This window comes from Hydra vulgaris, chromosome 10 (assembly GCF_038396675.1).
Source record: "Hydra vulgaris chromosome 10, alternate assembly HydraT2T_AEP".
Lineage (NCBI taxonomy): Eukaryota > Metazoa > Cnidaria > Hydrozoa > Anthoathecata > Hydridae > Hydra > Hydra vulgaris.
Window position 1 is genome coordinate 5,796,712 of NC_088929.1, and position 23,289 is coordinate 5,820,000.

At 29.3% G+C, this 23,289-nt stretch overlaps 1 protein-coding gene across 6 annotated transcripts in view; it reads right to left on the minus strand.

Moving 5' to 3' along the window:
- LOC136085755 (uncharacterized) overlaps positions 1–23,289 on the minus strand; it is a 184,244-nt gene that overhangs the window by 160,093 nt on the left and 862 nt on the right. For all 6 annotated transcript variants that reach the window (XM_065807148.1, XM_065807154.1, XM_065807153.1 and 3 more), the window contains exon 2: positions 622–692. In XM_065807148.1, coding sequence (XP_065663220.1) covers positions 622–673 — 52 coding nt within the window. In that variant the 5' untranslated portion in view covers positions 674–692. The remainder of the gene's footprint in view (positions 1–621; positions 693–23,289) is intronic.

Below are 23,289 nucleotides of genomic sequence, written 5' to 3' on the forward strand. Positions count from 1 at the left end.
AAAGAGGGAGAATTGATGATGATGACGATAATGATGATGGTGATGATGATGATGATGATGATGATGATGATGATGATGATGATGATGATGATGATAATGATGATGATGATGGTGAAGATGCTGATGATGATGATGATGATGATGATGATGATGATGATGATGATGATGATGATGATGATGATGGTGAAGATGATGATGATGATGATGATGATGATGATGATGATGATAATGATGATGATGATGATGATGATGATGATGATGATGATGATGATGATGACAATGATGACAATCATAACAATTATGAAAATGATAGCGATGTTTTTATCTTAAATGAATATGATTTTAAGAAACTTAACATTATAAGTCATTAAAACCTTTTTTAGGTTAAAGATCGTGTGATGACATGATAACATGATTCCACCTGATAATGAGATGATACCACAGACATTGAAATCAAACAGAATGTAAATACCACACAGAAATAAATTGTGTAAAAATCATTTTTTTGATAAAATTGATACGATCATTTACTTAAACATTCAAGTTGCGAAATCAAAATTAAGTAAAATTAAATTCAATTTCGAATTGATGCATGTTAATATAGCAATAAAAATACTATACCTTTTAAAATATGTAATAAAGAAACAATGTATATCCCATAATTATTCTCCATTTTGCATTTAAACTTTAAACTAAAAGGAAAAACAAGTGAAGAGCTCAATGCTAAAAGTATTCAAGTTACAAGTAAAGCTTATAAAAAAATCTATTTTGATCAGACTTATAAGAGCTTAAAAAAGGTTTGAAATTTCTGATCAAAAAGCATTTATTTTGTGACTTAAATACTTTTAGCACTAAGATTTTCAAGTTTTACTTTGTATTTAATTGTAAAAATAATTTACTAGGCTTTCAAATTTTAACTTTTGAATGTGTTTTTGAAGAGATAAAAGTCGTATTTTTTTTTAAAGCTTTTTGTAATTTCTAATTTGGAATAGTGATAATTCCGAGTGAGTTCGGGACTTAAAAACGGTGTCTATTAAACGTTTTTTGAAAGGTATGGACATCTTTTGAACATTTAAAAGACGTCTTTTTTAGGTCTCGTACCCACTGGGTTAACTGATACAATATTTACTGAATTAATTCATATTATGTCATTACTAAGTCATGAAGTTTAGTATAAAAATTTTGAATAAACTAAATTTTTATATTTTTTGTCTCTTAAACGATAACTATAGGTTAGAAAAGCGTAATATTTTGACAGATTTTCTGTTTCTATTTGCGCCTTTAATTCAAAGATTGTGGTTATGTAACCAAAAATATAAAAAATATTTCAATGATTTAAAATAAAAAATGAGCTTACCAAAAGATTTCTTAAATGCGAGTAGTGAATTCAAGTTGACTTATATTTTTCTAATGACGTCATGAGGTGATAATAGAAAGCAGCTCAGTGGGTATGCGTTGTCCGGGGACGTCTGTCGGACACCTTACGGACGTCTGGATGTCAAGGAGACGTCTAAATGTCCTGGAGACGTCTGGACGTCCAGGAGACGTCTTACGGACGACCTCCGGACGACGCGTGCACATGGGGAGTATAGTAAGTGTAAACTTATTTGCAGTAATTAGCGGCTTTAATCTAATTAAAAAGCTATTCAATTTTATTTTTTTGTTAAATTATCATTATTACACATAAAAGAATCTGTAGCACGAAATTTTGATGTTGAAATATAGATATTTACTAGCTAAAAATCCCTTCTATTTTTGTTTTGAAAAAAGTGCATAGAACTTTGTTGACCAGAGCAAACGCTAGGTTAAGATGTTCCCTAGGTCTGATTTTTCATTTCTAATAGTTATTTATATATAACTACAGACCATTTATAGTATTAGGAACATCTGGGGGTCGGACAAAGTAAAAAAAGTAGAATAAATTATACATAAATTTTTGACAAAAACCACTGAAAATCTGCGATATTAATAAACTGTTTCAGAGTTGTTACGACATAATATGTCTGGCAGATCTGTCGACATATTTTCAGATATATTTTCTGCCGACATAAAATATGTCCCACATATTTTCGATTGACATATTTTGACATAATATTATGTCTGAATTATTTTCTGCTGACATAAAATATGTCAGACATATTTTCTGTCGACATATTTTGACATAATTTTATGTCTGAATTATTTTCTGCTGACATAAAATATGTCAGACATATTTTCTGTCGATATATTTTGACATATTTTTATGTCTGAATTATTTTCTGCTGACATAAAATATGTCAGACATATTTTCTGTCGACATATTTTGACATAATTTTATGTCTGAATTATTTTCTGCTGACATAAAATATGTCAGACATATTTTCTGTCGACATGTTTTGACATAATTTCATGTCTGAATTATTTTCTGCTGACATAAAGTATGTCAGACATACTTTCTGTCGACATATTTTGACATAATTTTATGTCTGAATTATTTTCTGCTGACATAAAATATGTAAAATATATTTTCTATGGACATATTTTGACATAATTTTATATCTGAATTATTTGCTGTTTGATATTCTTGAAGAAAAAATCAATCTAACAAATTTATTGCGCTTTTCAACTTAATTTACAGAGTTAAGTAAAAATAGTTTAACAAATTTGTTGCTTTTTTGCAATCAATTATAATTGAAGGGGAACAAAAAAAAAAAATTTTTCTGGTGCCAAGCAAACAATTAGTTTTTTGGATTGCATTTCACATTTTGATTTCAAATATGCAACTCACTTTTTACCATCAAGTCAAGTTGTAAAGATATTTGGGTTCAGATCTTAAATATTTGGGGTAAAGTTCCTAATATTGTCAAAAAAAAAGTTGTTCAAAAGTATGTCAACTTGGGTCTCAAAAAAAGCGTATTTTAGAAGATAGTATAGAGATTTTAGAAAACATAAAAATTTCTCTATAAAATTTTTTGGCAAAAAAATTATTTGAAAAAAACTCTTAAAAAAATGTCAACAAAATGTTTTTCAGCAATAATACAAAAAATACTTATTTTTATTACAAACGAATAACATCTTTAAAATCTCTAAGAAAATACGCTTCTTTTAAGACTCAGGTTGACATACTTTTGAACAACTTTTTTTTCGACAATGTTAGGGACTTTTCCCCAAATTCTAAAGATTTGAACCCAAATATCTTTACAACTTGACGTGATGGTAAAAAATAAGTTGCATATTTGAAATTAAAATAAGAAATCCAACATAAAAATCAAATTGTTTTCTTGGCACCAGAAAAAAATTTTGTTTTTGTTGACCTGTGTTATTCTTCATAAAACTTTTATTTTAAATCCTATAAGCAAATATCTTTTGTTTCGTAAAGGTCTTTTTCTGCCCTTTTTAGCGATGTATCATTTGATAGTATTGAGTCAATACTATCAAATGATACATCGCTAAAAATACTTTGTCAATACTATTGACAATGTATTTTTAACGATGTATCATTTGAGAATATCGACTAGTATTCAAGCATCATTTGATAATATTTGATAGTATTTGATAGTATTGATTAGTATGGATTAGTATTGGCGATTTAGCTTATTAGAATGTAAAAACCATCTCAAGCTGAGTTTTTATTACTGAAAAAGGTTTTTATTAATATGACTAAACTTAAAATTATTCTCTTGATTAAAATAATATTTAAAAAAAAACATTTTTAGTTACTTTTAACTAATAGTTGATTCATTCAATAAATTATTCTCCATTTTTGACTTTAAATCGTAAGGAAAACGAAAAAAATAATTATTCCAATATATATTTCACTCAAATTATTTTATGCAAGTTTATAGCAGTTAAGTATGCTGTTATAATGCAATTGTCAATTATTTTATTGTTAAATAAATCATAACTATTATAACTAAAAGTATATTATTCGTAATTAGTTAAAAATTATTACCGGTTAGTCTTCTTAATATGAATTTAATGAGTTGAATATAACTTTTGTGAAGTATTTCAAATTCTTCAGCTTAAATGAATTTAATTTGGCACGAATTTTTTGAAATTCTGTGAACCGTTTTATTCATAGAATCTTTTGAATTCAATTTTTCATAATGAGATCTTTTTCAGGGTCAACTAGTAATTAAAAATAACTGAAAAAGTTTTTTTTTTATTATTATTTTAATCAAAGAAATAGTTTTAAGTTTTGTCATACTAATAAAAACCACTTTCAGTAATAAAAACTCAGCTTGAGATGGTTTTTACATTCTCATAAGGGAAAGCGCCAATACTAATCAATACTATCAAATACTATCAAATGATGCCTCAAAACTAGTCAATATTAGTCAATACTATCAAATGTCAATATTAGTCAATACTATCAATGTCAATATTAGTCATAATCAATAAATAAATCGTAATCAATAAATAAGTCAATAAATGCCAATATTAGTCAATACTATCAAATGATACATCGCTAAAAAGGGCAGAAAAAGACCTTTATGAAACAACGGATGTTTGCTTATAGGGTTTAAAGTAAAAGTTTTATGAAGCATAATTGATTGCAAAAAAGCAACAAGTTTGTTAAACTATTTTCACTTAACTCTGTAAATTAAGTTGAAATGCGCAATAAATTTGTTAGGTTGATTTTTTCTTCAAGAATATCAAACAGCAAATGATTCAGATTTCAGCAAATATCAAACAGCAAATAATTCAGAATTCAGCAAATAATTATGTCAAAATATGTCGATAGAAAATATGTCTGACATATTTTATGTCAGCAGAAAATAATTCAGACATAAAATTATGTCAAAATATGTCGACAGAAAATATGTCTGACATATTTTATGTCAGCAGAAAATAATTCAGACATAGAGTTATGTCAAAATATGTCAACAGAAAATATGTCTGACATATTTTATGTCAGCAGAAAATAATTCAGACATAGAGTTATGTCAAAATTTGTCAACAGAAAATATGTCTGACATATTTTATGTCAGCAGAAAATAATTCAGACATAAAATTATGTCAAAATTTGTCGACAGAAAATATGTCTGACATATTTTATGTCAGCAGAAAATAATTCAGACATAAAATTATGTCAAAATATGTCAACAGAAATTATGTCTGACATATTTTATGTCAGCAGAAAATAATTCAGACATAAAATTATGTCAAAATATGTCGATAGAAAATATGCCTGACATATTTTATGTCAGCAGAAAATAATTCAGACATAAAATTATGTCAAAATATGTTGATAGAAAATATGTGGGACATATTTTATGTCGGCAGAAAATATGTCTCAGACATATTTGACAGATAACAACCCTGAACTGTTTAAATAATTGCGGGCTGTTTATATAAAACGTGTGCTGTTTATCTCATACAATTTGGCAAGTCATCTCAAACTCAAAAGGTTATTTTTTAATTGAAACAAAGAATGAAACTTTTGTCTGTAATCATTAACACTTAGAGGTAACCAACTACCCCAAAATAATATTATAATAAGACAAAGAAGGAGTACCTGGGGAGCTGGATAAAAATGATACCCAAAATAAAATTCAGTATTTTATAGTGTTTTAGTTTTAGTATTTCTTTCTAATAAGCACATTTGTTTTATCGGCACGCATACATTTTTATAAAAAAAATATGGAATTAAGAAAACTAAAGGTTTTATAACAACATTTTATTAAAAAAAAGAAATGCATCTATATACAAATGTTTATTCATATACAAGTACTTAGAGAAGTATAATTTGATTAAAACAACAGCCACAAAAAAAAGGGCAGGGTCACAAAATTTTTTTTTGATAAAAACATAGTTATTCAAGTCAATAAGAATTGCTACATTTCTGCTCGAAAATTGGCTGAGCAAGCTGAAGAGAATTATGGAATCAAATTATCGCATCAGACAATCAGAAATTGGATCCGTGACCAGTAATAAACCGTATTTAAGTAAGAAACACATGAAAAGAAGACTGGAGTTTGCCAAGAAGTTCAAAAACATGCCGTTAAGTTTCTGGAAAAAGATCCTTTGGAGCGACGAAACCAAATTCAACTTAAAGTCATCTGATGGAGCACAAAAAGTTTGGACAAACGCCGAAGAATTAGGCTGCGTTATAGGACATGTTAAGTATGGTGGCGTTAACGTGATGATGTGGGGTTCAATAGCTTGGAGCGTGTCGGAAATCTCCAATTTATTGATGCTATAATGGACCAGGTGCAATACAAAACATGTTAAAGAAAAATTTTAAGTCATCTACTCAAAAACTTCGACTAAGATATGATTTTGCAAGATAACGATTCCAAGCGTAGTGCCACAAAAACCATGGAGTGGTTTGCTGAAAATATTATTGAGGTTTTAGAATGGCCCGAAATCACCGGACCTTAATTCCATTGAACATTTGTGGGAAACTTTAGATCAAAAATTGAAGATCCGGTCATTCTCCAAAAAAAAGCCTGGGAAAAGATTCAACCAGAAGAAACAAAATCTTTCGTCGAATCAATGCCTAGACGTCTAGAAGCTGTAATCCAAGAAAAAAGAGGCCCAACAAAGTATTTAAATAATTCTTTTGTTATATAATAATTTATTATAAAACAAACAACGTGTTTGGTCAAAAAATTTTTGATAATAAAAAAACAACCAATATTCCATTATTTTAAGACTGAAAACTTTGTGATTCATATTTTACAGTAAAGGAAATATATATATATATATATATATATATATATATGTATTTTTATACATTTTTTTTTTTAAACATCTTCGCTTCCAACAAAAGTGCAAGCAGCCATTAATTAAAGTTGGAAGTTACTGAAAGAGAAAAGATGAAGATTGTAGAGCAAGATAACGATTGACGGACGACTTAAAAGATTGCAAATTTTATGAATCAGGAAAGCAAGATGAAGGAAGCGAATTCCAAAGAGATGATGTTCCATGAAAAAAACTAGACGAATAAGCGTTATTGGAGCACTTAGGAACAGTCACAGAAATAGGATGACACTTAATTGAATGACGAGTAACACGAGAATGAATTTTAGTAGATGGCACAAGAGACGCTAGCTCTTTAGAGCAGTGCCCATTATAGTATTTGCAGAAAAGAAAAAGAGAAGCAACATTACGACGATGTGATAATGGTTGGAGGTTGGCTGCAGGAGCAAGTCCAACTATGTTTGCAATGCCTTTTTGCACTTTGTCTAAAAGAGAAAGGGCATCATTAGAAGATCCGCCCCAGATTCTTTTCAAGCTCAAATGCCCCCTCCAAGCAATCAGAGGGTGTCGGTTTCTTATCACGAAAAGAATAAATGGTTGTATCATCAGCAAACAATGCCACCTTAGATGTGAAAATATCTGGAAGATCGTTAATGTAAATTAAAAAGAGTATAGGGCCAAAGATAGAGCCTTAAGGAACCCTTGAAGTTACAGAATAAGAAGAAGAGTGTTGTCCTTCGAGAACAATTGTTATGCTACGATTGGAAAGGAAGGATTCAATGATCCTAAAGATGTTGCTGAATACACCATAAGAAGAAAGCTTATGGAGAAGACCAGCATGCCAAACTTTATCAAAAGCTTTTAAAATGTCAAGAGCAATGGCCTTAACCTCTCCACCTTCATCTAATGCACGATAAAACCAGTCAGTTATTACTTTTAGCAAATCAGCTGTAGAACGAGAAGATCAAAATCCATATGGTCAGAAAGTAAGTTATTAGATTCAAGATGAGAAATTAAGTGTTTGTAAATTAAAGATTCAAAAACCTTGCTTATGATAGGAAAAAGACTTATGGGACGGTAGTTAGACAAATCACATCGCTCTCCAGAATTTTTGAAAATAGGGATAACAGATGCCACTTTCTAGCAGGCTGGAAAACAAAACTCTGATAAGCACTTGTTGAATAGTTTTGAGAGTATAGATGACAGCTCCGGAGAACACTTCTGCAAGACAATAACAGGTATGTTGTCCGGGCCACAAGCTGTAAAAGAGTCTACGCAAGAAATCACTTTAGATACAGATGCTGGAGTGATATGAATGTCAAGCAATGGATCATCCTGTTTGTTGGCTATATCAGGTAGTACGCAACTCGTGGAATCAAGAGATGATATTGATGAAAAGTTTTTAGCAAACAATTCGGCTATGTCTTTAGGTGAGGTCTGAACCATACAAGAGAGGCGAAATTATAGATTTGCCCTTATTATTGATATTATTAAAGATTCTCCAGAAGTCACGAGAGCCTAATTTTTGAGATGAGATACGAGATTTCATGACCTGAGAATAGCGGGTTTTAGCGTTAGACAAAACCTTTTTACAATTGTTTCTAGCAGTAACAAACAGACGTCTGTTTTCTGAAGAATAGTTTTGCTGATAAATATGGAAGTAACGGTTTCGATTGGTAATCGCAGCAGCACGAGAGTGAGGCTTGACCTGGAATCGTTGAGAGGGAATAAAAGATTCCATGCCACCTAAATCCACGAAGTTATGTAAGAAGCACATTTGTCAACAGGAAGACGAAAGATTTCTACCCTTCGGCCATCACGAAGAAAATCACGGAAAGAATCCCAGTCAACTTTACTGCAGTTGTAAGAGGTTCGATTATAGGTGGATTCAGGTGATGAAGAAGAATGAGATATTAGTTTTAGAGAGATCAAACTGTGATCAGAAGCACCAAAGGGTGAATGTGGAGAAACTGAGCACTGACTAGGATCAGAAACAAGACATAAGTCGAGTAGAGAAGGTAGATGATTTGGGTTGTCAGGAAAGCGAGTTGGAAAGTTGACTATTTGAGTTAGGGATTGGAAAGCACATGAAAGAATAGTCTGTGGATTTAAACCTAGTTTCATGACATATGGGTGAACTCTTACGAATGTAATTGCCGAGGCTAAGCATGTGACTATTGGAGTCTTTACGAATTAGAGGAAGATAACCATCAACACTTAGATCACAAGATGAGACAGCCGAACTCAAATTAGTCTCACAAAAAGCAAGTAGGTCTGGTAAACTTTGCAACAGATAAGACTCAAAAGAAGAAAAGTTACTTCGAAGACCACGAATATAAGTGAATGATAGGTTTTGAGAACTTGTTGATGATGATGATTTTTTGTGTTTTATAGTTTTTGGTACTTTATTCATTTTTAAATTAGATTGAAGAACTTGACTCAAAGCATAGATAGTACTCAGAACACCGTTTAATAACCCAAGCAATTACCTCATTACTACTAAGAAACCCTAAGCCGTAACAAAGGGGTCCCAATGTGGCCTCCGCAATGCAAACCAAAAGTACAAACAGGGACACCATCCATGCACAACATGGCACTGTTAATACTTTGATATTTTTCAGCTGTTGGTGGAATCAGCCTCTCTGATATAATAGAATGAGTTGCCTAGTCATAAAAACAGAGACACAAGCAAAACCCATACATTGAGTCAAGAAGATCCAGCATTCAACATCTAAACTGGAAACAATGTATTAAAAATATATCTTCGCCAGCGTAATAGATGAAGAACGGGTGCGAGGCTGGTAAGCAGATAGAATCTGTTTACCCCTTAATTCTTTGCCTAGGAGGCCTTCTACAAGACAGTAGCCGGGTGCATTTAACTTCTGCCCAAGATAAGTATTTTTTACGAGACACCATCTCTATCCATCTCCTTTACTCAACCAAGAGCCCCAAGGCAGGGGGTGTTTTAAATCAGAGTTGGCGTCTCTTAGCCTTTGCCTAAAAAGGCATATCCTACAAAGCAGCAGGACATAAAGCAGATTGTACTGGGTTACATGTTACCAATAGCAGGATAATCTAATCTGACTGAATATATATATATATATATATATATATATATATATATATATATATATATATATATATATATATATATATATATATATATATATATATATATATATAGGTCTGTAACTTTAACAAGAAAAATTGCAATTAAATTAGAGTGTGATCATTCCCACACTGTAAAATAATTTAAAAAAAACAAAAAAAAAAAACACTTGCTACATTAAAAAACAAAATCTCTGATTGCACTGATAAACAGTTAAATCAGTTGCAACTGAAGTGTGAAGAAATGTGTGTGTCGCAAATTTAGAAACCGTGGCTTTGTCATTGAAGATGAGTCTTATTTTAAATTTAAACATACGAATGAAAATTCTAAGGCTGAATTTTAATCATATTAAGCAAAAAATGCACCACAAAATGTAAAATATAAGCGCAAAAACAAATTCGAAAAAAAATTTTGTATGGATTACCGTATCCCCTCGTTGAATCTCAAAACCATTTATTTTTCCAGCAAGACAGGCAATTAACCAAACAGTGTACAAAAATAAATGCATCATCATACAATTGATTCATTTTATCAATAAACATCGCAGTGATGTTAATTATTTATTCTGGCCTGACTTGACCTCTTCAGATTATGCTAGAAGTGCGGCCAATTATCTTGCTGTGAAAAGTATCCGTTATGTAACAAAAGTTGATAATCCGGCAAGTGTCCTAGATATACTTCCAATAGAAGATTTCTGGTCAATCCTTAAATGCTACGTGTATGAAAACGAATAGGAAGCTGAAAATGAAGATTAGCTGCAAAAAAGAATTTATTCTTGTTTAAGAAAAGTTGATAAAAACCTTGTACAAGACATGTGCGAACATGAATACAAAAAAGTTGACGAAATACGTCGTTATGGTGAGAAAGCATTAGTTTAGTCCTGAAAGTAAAAAACTAAAATAATGATTAATATTTTGTACTAATTTTCTGTGCATTAAACTTTCTGTTGTTCTTTTACTGATTGAGTTTATTTTGTGCCAAATTTTTATCACCAGGAATTTAACCATAAATTTTACAAAATATTCAACAGAAATTTAATTAAAGTTAGTTATAGCTGTATACAAAACGTAATGTCTATAATTAGTTTACGTAACTATACGATTTTACACAATGAAAGAAATTTGAATGCAAGAACTTGCAACTGCATTACAAATACCGCTTGCCCATTGAACAACCAGTGTTTTTTAAATAATATTGTTTATAAAGCTACTGTGAATGATGAAAATCCTAATCCTAAAGAAAAAGAAAAAATATATTTCGGTATCAGCGAAAACCATTCAAACGTAGATACGCAAATCCATTAAAATCTTTTGAATAGTGGAAAATTATAAAACACCGTAAACCTATTAAAACAACATCCGAAATTTGTAACCTCTGCCTTTATGAGAAGTTCATAAATTTATATCACAAAGATAACAACCTGCTCAAAAAAAAAGGCGATATATTATCTAAGTATCGACATGCGGCAAGTTCCTACTGTAGTCTTTTGATAACGGAGGCTAAATAGTTACACCTTTCAGTACATCTGAATTACATCGTTCTATCGTAGTTTTTAATTCATTTATGAGAAAGTTTATTTTCAAACTAATTTTTCTAACAGTTTTTTCTTATTTTTAATAGCTTATGTTTGCCGTGTATATCACGAAACTTAAAGTACTATTAATAATGTTGTTTTTCCTTTAAACAAAATTTTGTTTAAATGAAAATTTTTGAATCATTTAATTAAATTATAGATAAACAACCCCAATTAATATATATATATATATATAAATATATATATATATATATATATATATATATATATATATATATATATATATATATATATATATATATATATATATATCAATATTCTAAATTTTAGATGTTAGAATTGCGAAAAATTTGTCAAGTTTGACATACAGCTCTGATAAAGATTTTTGTTGGTATATGAGGAACCTATTTGCAAAACTTACAAAGCTCGAGTAAATTGATATTGAAAAATTGATGAATAACTAAACGACTAATGTTTGCGCATCAACAGGAATCGCTATTTTCTTTGCCTTATTTGGAACAACAAAACTTTCCATTATTCGAACATTTATATACGTATAAGATTTCGGTATATAGAATTTCAAAAATTCAATATTTTGCAAATTCTTTAATAGGGGTCATCCATATATGATGTTAGTAAATATAACGGGGGAGGGAGTGCTGGAAAGTTTGACGCTAATTAAAAATTGGTAGGGAGAAGTTGAGGCCAAAGTGATGTCAATTTAAATTATTTTTTTAGTCTTAATGAGCAGGCTGTAACGATATTTACATCAACTAAATGGTATCGAAATGATGTTTTGTTTGTGGGGAAATTAATATCAAATCCGGGAAATAAGATATTATGTTTTATTAAATTATTTATAATATAATATTATAAATTAACGGAATAAGTTTCCCCGAGACAATAAATAAATAACAACTAGAAACGTAAAATAAAAATTACTATCGTCTTATTAATATATTACCATTTGACTGTGAATCAAATTAGGTTAGAAATGTTAACTCTTTGTATATAAAATTCACAATCATTACTCGCTCCCAAGCGGATTATCAAATGTGGATCAAAGTAAACTCAAAAAAGTAAACTCATAAATTTGTCATTTTTTGAAATTAAATTGTCATTATTTCGAATACGAAACTCTAATAGCTCTCTAGTTGATTGTAAAACGTAATGCAATGCAAACACATAAAGTCTATCGAAAATTCGAAACGCTAATTTCTCCCTAGCGGGTTGAAGAAACTCTTTTAAAAGGCTTGCGCTAACTATGAGCAAAATCATTATTCTGATTGTGATGTAAACAATACTAATAAATCAGTATTAAAATATGGATAAAACCGCATTACTTAACTTATTGATGGTCTCGTATGGAAATGCTCATCCCGATGAAAAAAAGGCTAATATCCAGAAAGAAGTCCATAGTATATGAAATTCATTAAAAGAAGAGAAACTGGTGCATAAGGATCTTGAATCAAGACTAATCTATTTAATCAATTTATTTAACAAAAAGGCAATTTAGTTCAAGAGCAAGCAATTATCATTTAGGGCCAATACTCCAAAACAGTCTGCCCCCACGTATACTCTACTTGAACTTGACAAGAATTCCTCACACTTTGTTGAGCCCATCAATGAGCGATCTGTTATTGATGATCAACAAAGTGCATTAACTTTGAGTTTGTTGACCACGAAAAATCAAAAAAAATGCAAGAACAGTGGCTTAAGATTGACTCAATTAATAAACATTGAAAGTATTCTTCCTCGTACTGCCAAATGATTTCTAATTTTGCCGTATGATGCGTTTTGTCCATCAATTCAGTCTAGCCTAGCTGATAGAATCTATAAAAAGTACAATATCTCTTTTGCCTCTCAAGCTATGTTAAAAAAGTACGCTTCTATTCATTCTTCTGCTATAACACTTCCTCTAATCAAAAGGGTCTAACCTGTTTGTATCGCTGCCAAGCGTCAGACAGAATTTTTGGCAGCCATCGCTTTGCTGAAAAGTTTGGAAACTGCTGAATGATTAGATGAAAAAGAAGTTGACGCAACGATTTTGATTGTACCTCAAGAATACGATATCCTTTTAGAGCGCGGAGAGCATTCACTACCTATTTTTTAATTGATGATCACTTCAACAACCCATGGGAAGATTATATCAAAGATATGTAATACTATTTGCTTTGTTGATTATTTAATGAGATATTGACTATTATATAATATAATTTGATGAGATCTACTTTTATATAAATGTATAATTTAGTCCGAAAAAAAATCAATGGTTTGTAAGCATTTTTATTGTTTTTTAGGGGGAGTACACAAAAACTGACATCATAAATAACGGGGGTTGGCCAAAAATTGACAGTTTGACAAAGGGGGGAGGGGGGTTGAAAAATTGAGAAAATTTACTGACGTCTTTTATGGATGACCCCTAATATGATCTTTAAATGATTTAAAGGTTGATTTTGATTTTTAAATGATAAGGTTAGGTCTTTTTAACTTTAAAAGTCTGACTATAAAATTAATTGATTTGTTGGTTTCACATTGAAGATCAAACGGTTAAGATCACGGTTAAGATCATAGTTAAGATCAAAAGATCAAAAAAATCATTATATTATGCATAATAATAAGTTGCCTTTTATATTTTTGTTAAAATATAATTACTTGTTACATTATATTAAATCTTCAGTTAGCCTTCACATTTGGGTAAGCTAACTTGATGAAATCTTTATTATATTCTTTATTCTATATTCTATAAATATTATTAACACATTTTCTTTGTGTTTTGCAGAGACCATGCCCAAGTATGCCAAAAATGAACAATAAGTTTGCGCAGGAGATTTCTGAAAAGTGCGCCGGATAGAAAAGGTGTCGGACTGTAAAAAACTATAGCACTAAAACTTTTCTTATGATCTTTTTTAGATCTGTAATTTGAAATATGTTTTAATCTTGTTCATACTTTTGAATTTTGTGTTTTATTTATTTTAATTAATGAAGTAAACTGGTTGCCGTTTCTTTGCCGTTTGCTAAAATACGCTTATTTCATAACAAATGATTTTGAACGTTCAAAAGACGTTCAGAACATCTTTTAAACGTTTGAAAGACGTATTTTCTAGAGCGATTTTGTATAACTGCACTCAAACGGAAAGTCTTATTTAAGTCTTCTTACGACGTCTTTAGAACGTCCTGAATAGACGTCTTTGAGCGTATAATTTAGAACCAGGTTAGAACGCGTCTAGAAGACGTTCCGTCTTAATGTTCATTGAACGTATTTTGTACGTCCCCGTGCTCGCTGAGTATAATATAGATTAAAACATTTAAGTATATGTGTGTATTTAAGTACATGACATTTAAGTATATACATGAATGTATATGTTTAAACATATATTTTGTAAGTTATACATTACACGTTAAGCGTGTACACGAAACAAGTGTGAAAGTAGAAAAACAACTAAAATAAGGTATTCATTGACTTTTATTGGGAATTAAGTATTAATTTCTTTAAATTAATATAAGAAGATAAAATATTTCAAAGAAATTAATTTATTCCAATGGGTTTGTAATAAATTTTGGAACTTATGTTTTAATGTTACCGATAACCTTGCGCACAAAACAAAAATAAAAATTATTTTCTGTTGCTTAAATGACATAATCAATTCTTTATTGATTCTGCATAGTCATTTTTTTTTGTTTTTTCGATTCGATGATTATAATAAACTTTTACGATAAAACAATGAGAAAATGATTATATTTTGTGTGTACCCTGGGTTATTCATAAAACTGCGAACCAGTTTTCTAACAACCTTTATATCTTGAAAAAACCTCCTTTCCTCCATTACCAGATATGCATTTGAATAATTTTGTTTAGGAAAAATATTGGACAACATGACTAACGATATAGAAATATATTTTCAACTTTTTAGCTTCTGAATCGTAGCTAAATTCAGATTTTCCATAAAACTTGTGCAAAATATTTATTTTCTTTTGTCATTTTAAAACTTATTTTAACTTAAATGGGTAAACTATAATTTTTTATTAAAGTTGTTACATTTTCCCAACAAAATACAAACACAATGAAAAATATATTAATAAAACCACTAAAAGAGAGTTACGTATTCACTCTTTCACATTAATTTCGTGCACCCGCTTTACTTACATAATCTTCTTATTTTTTTTAAATTTAGGTGCGTCATGAACTCCTTACGACTAACCACAGAACACCACAAAATAGCATTTTATAGAAAGTTAACGCCTCCTTCCTCGTCGATGTTGCAAAACTTGCCCAGAGGTGGGGTTTATAACAACGGATCTTTTGTGTCGGATGCAAGTGCTCCACTATTGCGCAACGGTTGCTCCGTGAATCTCCATAACTCCATGAATCACCGGAACTCCGTGAGCTCCGTAAACAATATAATTTTTTAAAGTTTGTCATAATTAACATACTGAGCATTTAAGTGCAGAATAAAAACAATAAAATCTTTAATGCTTTTCATGATTAATATACTGCACATTTAAGCATAAATTCCATAGGATGAGAAAAGGCTAAAGTTACAGTACCTTTGGAAACTTATTGAGCCTCTGAAATGAAAAGATATTGATTAATATGTTCCATTTCATCTTAAATGCACAAAATCGATATTCAGAATAAGTAGTAATGCTAGGAAGTAAAGTTGTCTAAACTGTGAAAGATCTTGCACTCTTAAGGTAATTTATTTATATACATTATATATATATATATATATATATATATATATATATATATATATATATATATATATATATATATATATACATATATATATGCATATGTATATATTACTATCATAGGGAAGTGCAAATTAGATTTTTTATGACTCCATGGTTTTTGGATTCGTATTTATAAGTAGAATTTTATTTATAAGTCAAGTTGGATACAAGTTGCTTATAAGGATGTTAAAAAGATTTTTTATGTCATAATAAAAACACAGTATAGTATTATTTATTTTAAAAGTTCTAGCAATTTAGCCTTTAATTAAATTTAATATATATGTGCATATATATATATGTATATTTATGTATATATATATGTATATATATATATGTATATATATATATATATACGATATATATATATATATATGCGATATATTTATATACATACATAAATCGCATAATTTTCATGGTTAATTTTATGTTTGTATGAATGCATTGATAAAAACAGAGTATTACGCTTAGCTCTTAGCTCATTAGATAAATCTCAACATTTTCCCCGTCAAAGGGGAAACTGTTGTGTTTATCTAACGAGCGAGGAGCTATCTTCTTGCCAGGCTCCAGAATGCAGAATCCCTTCCAATATAAACAACTTAACTTTCCAGAATGACAACTTATTCCGGACACTGAACTTGTATATTTAAGCTCAAATGGAACTGATAGCTTTAGCTTATTCATTCTATGTAATCTCGCCACAATTAAAGATGCGGTTAAGTATGACATACATTAAAAAACCTAAGTATATTGTATATGTAAATACCAATAATTTATAACTAAATTATACTAATGTATATACAATACACGTTTATATATGTAGTTACATATATAATATACTTAAATGTCTCAATCTGTATGACTTGATAAGATTGCATAGTCTATTTATCCTATGTAATCTCATCACACTTGAAAGTACGGCAGTCAAGTACGGTATATATTAAAAAACCTAACTGTATTGCATTTGTTTATAAGTGTAAAGTATTACTTATACTATTCGTGTTTATACATGTTCATACAAATACAATATACTTAAATGCTTCAATCTGTAGTATACTTATACTTATAAGTACATGTATATAAATATACATTTGTATATGCATACAAATGTATGTTATTACACATTTAAGTTTTTGTATGCATTTAAAAAACAGTAAGTTTTTCTTAATGGACTTGAAAAATTTTAGTTTTTAACAATACATGTTAAAAACTAAAATTTTTCAAGTCCATATATTTATTTATGAAAATCTATGTATGTTGATAAAACAGATTATTAAAAAGTAAATAATAAAAAAACTAGAAAATACAGATTAACCAAAACAACGAATATTGTTAATATCTTGTCAACCCAATTTTCAAAATACTTCATATTAGTCTTCTTATTATAAAATTTGGGGATAGTTATTTACCTCTAAACTTTAATGGTTTTAGACAAAGGTTTTAATCTTTGTTTAAATTGAAGAAGTAATATTTTTGCGTTTTAGATTAGATAAACAAAACACGTTTGTGTCCAGATTTAAACTAGGTCATGAATTTTGGGTCACCCTTAGTTATTTTTGAAAAGATTACAATTTTCGTTTAAGAAGGTCATAATACCCCAATCTAACTTATGCAGTTATCATACTTTTTAACGCAATACTTTATATTTAAGGCAACTTCTTTGTTGGAAGCGTATGAATGGTTATTTTAAGAGAATAATAAAACAACAAGAAACTTATTCAAGTTTTTACTGTCGTTTTTGAAGAGTCTTAGCAAAAAAGAGATTGATTTTTGCAAATGATGGCGTTTTTTTTATAAGAAATAATTTTTTTTTTATTAAAAGAAAGAAATAAAATAATAATAACAGTTTACTTTTTTTATTTATAAATAAGATGATGACATTTTTAATTTGTCCTATAACTTATGCATCAACCCGTTAGTAGAATATCAGGGTTTTTTTTAAGAAATTGTAACTTTTATTTTGTTTAAAATAATTTTCACTGCTAAGTATAAATATTTTTTTGAAGCTTTAGGTATGTAGAAAAGGTATGTATCTAAATAATTTTTGCTCTTAAACTAACTTTTTATCATAAATTGTTCTTCTAATTTTAACTAAAAATATTAATGAAAATAAGGAATAAGTTAAGAAATGATTGGTGTGGAATAAATACGTATAAAAATGATCGGTTTGGTAACGAACCATGTTTTACGATTCTAGACAGCTCGGATATATACTTAAGGAAAAAGTATAGAACAGGTTGGAATATACTTACTTAGACCAGTGATTTCCTCCAAGAATCTTTAATGGCTTGTGGTCAGGACAACATACCTATTATAGCCTTTCAGAAGTGTTCTTTTAAGCTATCGTCTATACTTTCAAACTATTAAACAAACGCTTATCAGAGTCTTGTTTTTAAGCCTGCTGAAAAGCGGCATATGTTATCCATATTTTCAAAAATTCTTAAGAACAATTTGACTTGTCTAACTAATGTCCCATTAGTCGTTTTACCATCATAAGCACAATTTTTGAGTCTTTACAAACACTCATCTCTCATATTGAATCTATTATATTATATTTATCTCTCATATTGAATCTATTAACCTACTCTCTGATCATTAATATAGATTTCAATCCCCTTATTCTACTGCTGATTTGTTAACAGTAATAATCAATAGCTTATTTGTATATAATTACTGTGCATTAGATGGATGTGGAGAAGTTAGGGCTATCACTCTCTGCGTTTCTAAAATCTTTGATAAACTTTGCCATGTTTGGTAAGCTCTCTTTTTAGGGTGTATTAAGTAATATCTTTAAGATTATTAAATCCTTCCTTACCAATTGCATCATAAAAGTTGTCTTCAGTGGTCATAAATCTTCTTTGTTTCCTGTAACTTTAAAGATTTTTCTATGTTCTATCTCTAGCTCTGTACTTTTTTAGATATACAATAATGATCTCTCAGAAATCCTAATACCTAAGGTGGCATTGTTCGCTAAAGATGCAACCATTTTTTTTGTCTTGATAAGAACTAACACTTTCTGATGGCTACAAGGTAACATTTGAGCTTGAAAAGGATCTCACTTCTGCTACATATTGGGGCACTTTGTGGCTGGTGAACATTAACTTAGATAAAACTCTATTTTTTTGGGCAAATTGTTATCGTAACAATCTAGATCTTCCTATATTTATTAATAGTAATGTACTCGATAAGTAATCTAACTTCCATTTTATAGGAATAATTCTTAATTCCAATATTTGCTGGAAACCATATGTATCCTTATCAAATTTAGCATCTGCTAAGGTTGTATCTTTTTATTGTGCTCACCACTTTCTTATTTTGGATTCTATTCTTTATATTTAAAAATAATAAATCCGTTCTTGTATGGAATACTGTTGCCATATCTGGAGCAGATCTTAGAATGATACCCTTTCTCTGCCAGACGAAAGTGAAAAAAAGCATTGTAAATTTAAAAAAAAAATTTGGACTGCTCTTTTAGCTAACCTTCAATAATTGTCATATTATCGTAATGTTGGTTCTCTTTCTCTTTTCAATAAATACTCCTACTTTTCTGTTAATATTCCGTATTTAAATTTTATCTTACTCAGTAGGAATTTTTTATGTTTCTAATGTAATAGCCACTCCAATTCATAACTTTCACTTGTATATTTGAATTTTTTGTTAGCCCATTTTTATCTGGTTTTGAGAGTAAAATTGGTAAAGTTATCATGCTGCATCATGGAAAGATGTTTAATTTTTTTTGTCCTGTAGTAATTGCCTTTTAAGTCAACCTACCTAAACATAAATACTTTTTTGGTTCATGCTTTCTTACTCTACTAAATTAACAACATTTTTTTATAGATATTTTTTTACACTTTCTAATCATTATTAGAATATATAAAAATATATAAAAAACACTTCACTCTCAAAAAATAAAAGAAAATACTAGGCATATTAAATTAGTAAATTCTCTAAACCCAATAGTAAAACACAAATGGTTTATTTTAATTTTGTAGGAAGCAGCTATAACAGTAAAACAATATGAAATCAAAATAAAATTAGTGTGATTAAAAAAACTTGATAACTCATAAGTTATTTCATCACGTTACATTGTGACAAGTGTTAACTGTTGTTATCACTACTACATTTAATTTTTATCGCCTTTTTTTGATTAAGCAATGCGATTAGACTTTTTAATACGAAATTTAAATTACACTGGTCAAAAGAGAATTTTTATGAGATAGCTTTGGATTGGCTTGGATACAATATTTGACGCTGAATTTGCAATCTGACTTCTTGGAGCACAAATAGTTTTTTGTTAAAAATTATTTATTTTACTATACAGATACTTGTTTATTTGTTAATGTTACGATTGGTTAAAAATGCCGTCGTAATCCTTTATCTTGTTTTTGAATATATACCAGTTTAACTAGATTTTTTGGATTGATTTTAGTTTGAACATTATGCAAAGTTCGGAGGAGTATTTACTATTATGTTAAGAATACTAAAAAATGGTATAATCAAACCAAGAATACCAAATAAGTTTATTTTTATAATAAATAAGCTATAATATATGCTATATCATATTTACATGATTTATTCCTTGATTGGAAAAAAATGTATGCATATAAAACTATACACTTTACATATAAAATTAATACACTTATTAAATTTTAAATTAGTAATTGTTATTATATGAAATGTATTTTGCATTTAATTTTAATGCACGCACTTTTACGAGAATTTCTGAATGTTAAAGTCATGCGTGACTGTATAACATATATGTGTTAATTTATGTATAAATATAAATATGCATTTGGTTTGATACAAAAATAGACAAGTACGTGAATATATATATATATATATATATATATATATATATATATATATATATATATATATATATATATATATATATATATATATATATATATATATATATATATATATATATATATATATACATATATAGGAACATATATTCAAATTTATTTATTTAGTCCCTTAATAAGATAATTAAGTTTTACTTTCAATAGCTTTCTAATGAATATGTCGGATTTCAAAAAAAGGATTGTATAATAAGGTTCTCAGGGCTTTGCAGCAATAACAGTAGGAAGTATTGTTACTTTGCAGTTACCACAAGAAATATATAGGCGCCATGTTTCAAAAATGGCTTAAGAGCACTGCTCCATTAGATACATTAAATTGAGATTAAACGCATTCTTATATTGATCACATAGACCATGAAACAAGTCTTTTTTAAAAAATTACTTGTGACTGATAACCATGTGATGTCGTTTATTTTACTAGTCAAACTTACTAATAAGATAAACTCTAATTAAGCTAAATATTTTATAAATAGGGTTTTACTTATCATAAAAAGTTGTTATTTTAAAATGACCTTCTTGTCATGTTGTTTGATATCAAATTGTTTTAAAACTGGCCGTGTAAAGTTTTTTTTTTTTTAACGGAAACTTAAAAGAAACGTCAGCTTAACGAAGAGGAGTAAAAACGGGTGCTGAACTTAAAGCCTGATTTAACTTTATTAGAAATGTTAAATATAAAACTTTTTTTATTGATGAAAAATTGTTAAATTCTCTGAGAAAGATGTCAGTTAACGGTTAATGCTTCTCAGTGAAAGGCTGCTTCACACAGATGAAATATCACCGGTGACTAGTAGCACCAGTGATGATTCAGCTCTACTTTGTAAGAAAAAAAAATGTAAATGGAAACGATCCAGCCAATTTTTACTAAAAGTATGCCTACATATAAAGATGTAGGAAAGTTTTATAGTTTTGCTTAATTTACACAGCAAACCCTTAGAAGTTGTGGTCAGCAAACTCAAAACTTTATCTTAATAGAACTTGCTAAAATTTTCTTTTTATTTGCTGGCGACAGGGTACGCAGTTAACGGCTAATTTTGAAAGTACGAATAACATTTAAGAAGTTTGCAACTATAGCTATTATCAAATGGTGAGAGATGTTATATCATTATTTAACATCTATAGATTCTAAGTATTAAAAATATCTATTGTTTTTTAGAATAAAAAGTAATAAAATCAGCTATATGAAATCCTTTTTTATGCGGTTTTTTTTCGTTACAATCTGGTATTCGGCCAAACAGTTTGCAATATTCGACCAAATATCAAATAGTACAAAAAAGGTAACCGAATAAGCCGAATACAGATTGGTCACCGATTATTTGTGACGTCTCTCTTTTTTTGACAAACAAATACGATAAAGCACAAACATTAGAATTAGATAAACTAGTGGCGGAATTTGAGAATAAGAAGGCATCAAAATTCATATCTAAGAGTTATAGTTACATCTCTGAGCACAATAACGCTTATCTAGTGATGGATTCAACACGTAGCTCAGTGAAAAATTTTGAGTAATTGTCCATTTCAAATCCTCTAGACAATAGTATAGTGACAAAGCTGCAACTGGTGGTGTTCCCTGGTCGTGTCAAAACCAAACACTACAGCAAACGTGACTGGGCACTTAGATTTAAAAATGTTTCAGTAACAAGCAGTATTCAGTATGTCTCTTAAGTTGATTTGCAAAAGATCTTTCTACTATCTCTCCACACAAAGCTTCAATTAATTAAGAATACTTTTTTTCTATATTATGTGATATTCAAGGTGCTCCAAAAAGGCCAAACATATCACAGAACACAACAGAAGAGTTTTTAACTAGAAAGTTGACGCCTCTTTCCGTTCCAACGCTTTTTATCTGGCAAAAACCGGTATGAAACCACGGGCCCGTTTGTTCTGAGCTAAAACTCTTGCCACTGCTTTACGGCTGCCTAAATAAATTTGTTAAAGCAATGTGTAAAGTTGATTCATAAGAGTTCCAATGCCTTTTTACAAAATTTTTAAAAGTTAGTACTAAAAAACTGAAGGCAAATATTTCTGTTGGACCACAAATGTGGAAGCTTATACTAGATACTGAATTTAAAAGGGTCCTTAGTTCACAGGAATTGGAAGCTTGGTTAGCTTTCAAAAAGACATGCGTAAACTTTTTTGGAAATAACAAGTCCCATGCAGTCAATGATCGAGTTGCAAAGCTCATTAATGTTTATAAAGTTGAATGTACTTGAAAATGCAGTTCCTGAATTCCCTTATAGACTTTTTTCTGATAACCAAAGGGGAGCGCTTTCACCACGACATGGAGCTGTGAAAGTTCGTTATCAAGGATTTTAGAATATATGGATAGTGGCTGACCATTTTTGGTTGTCGCATCATGTAATTTC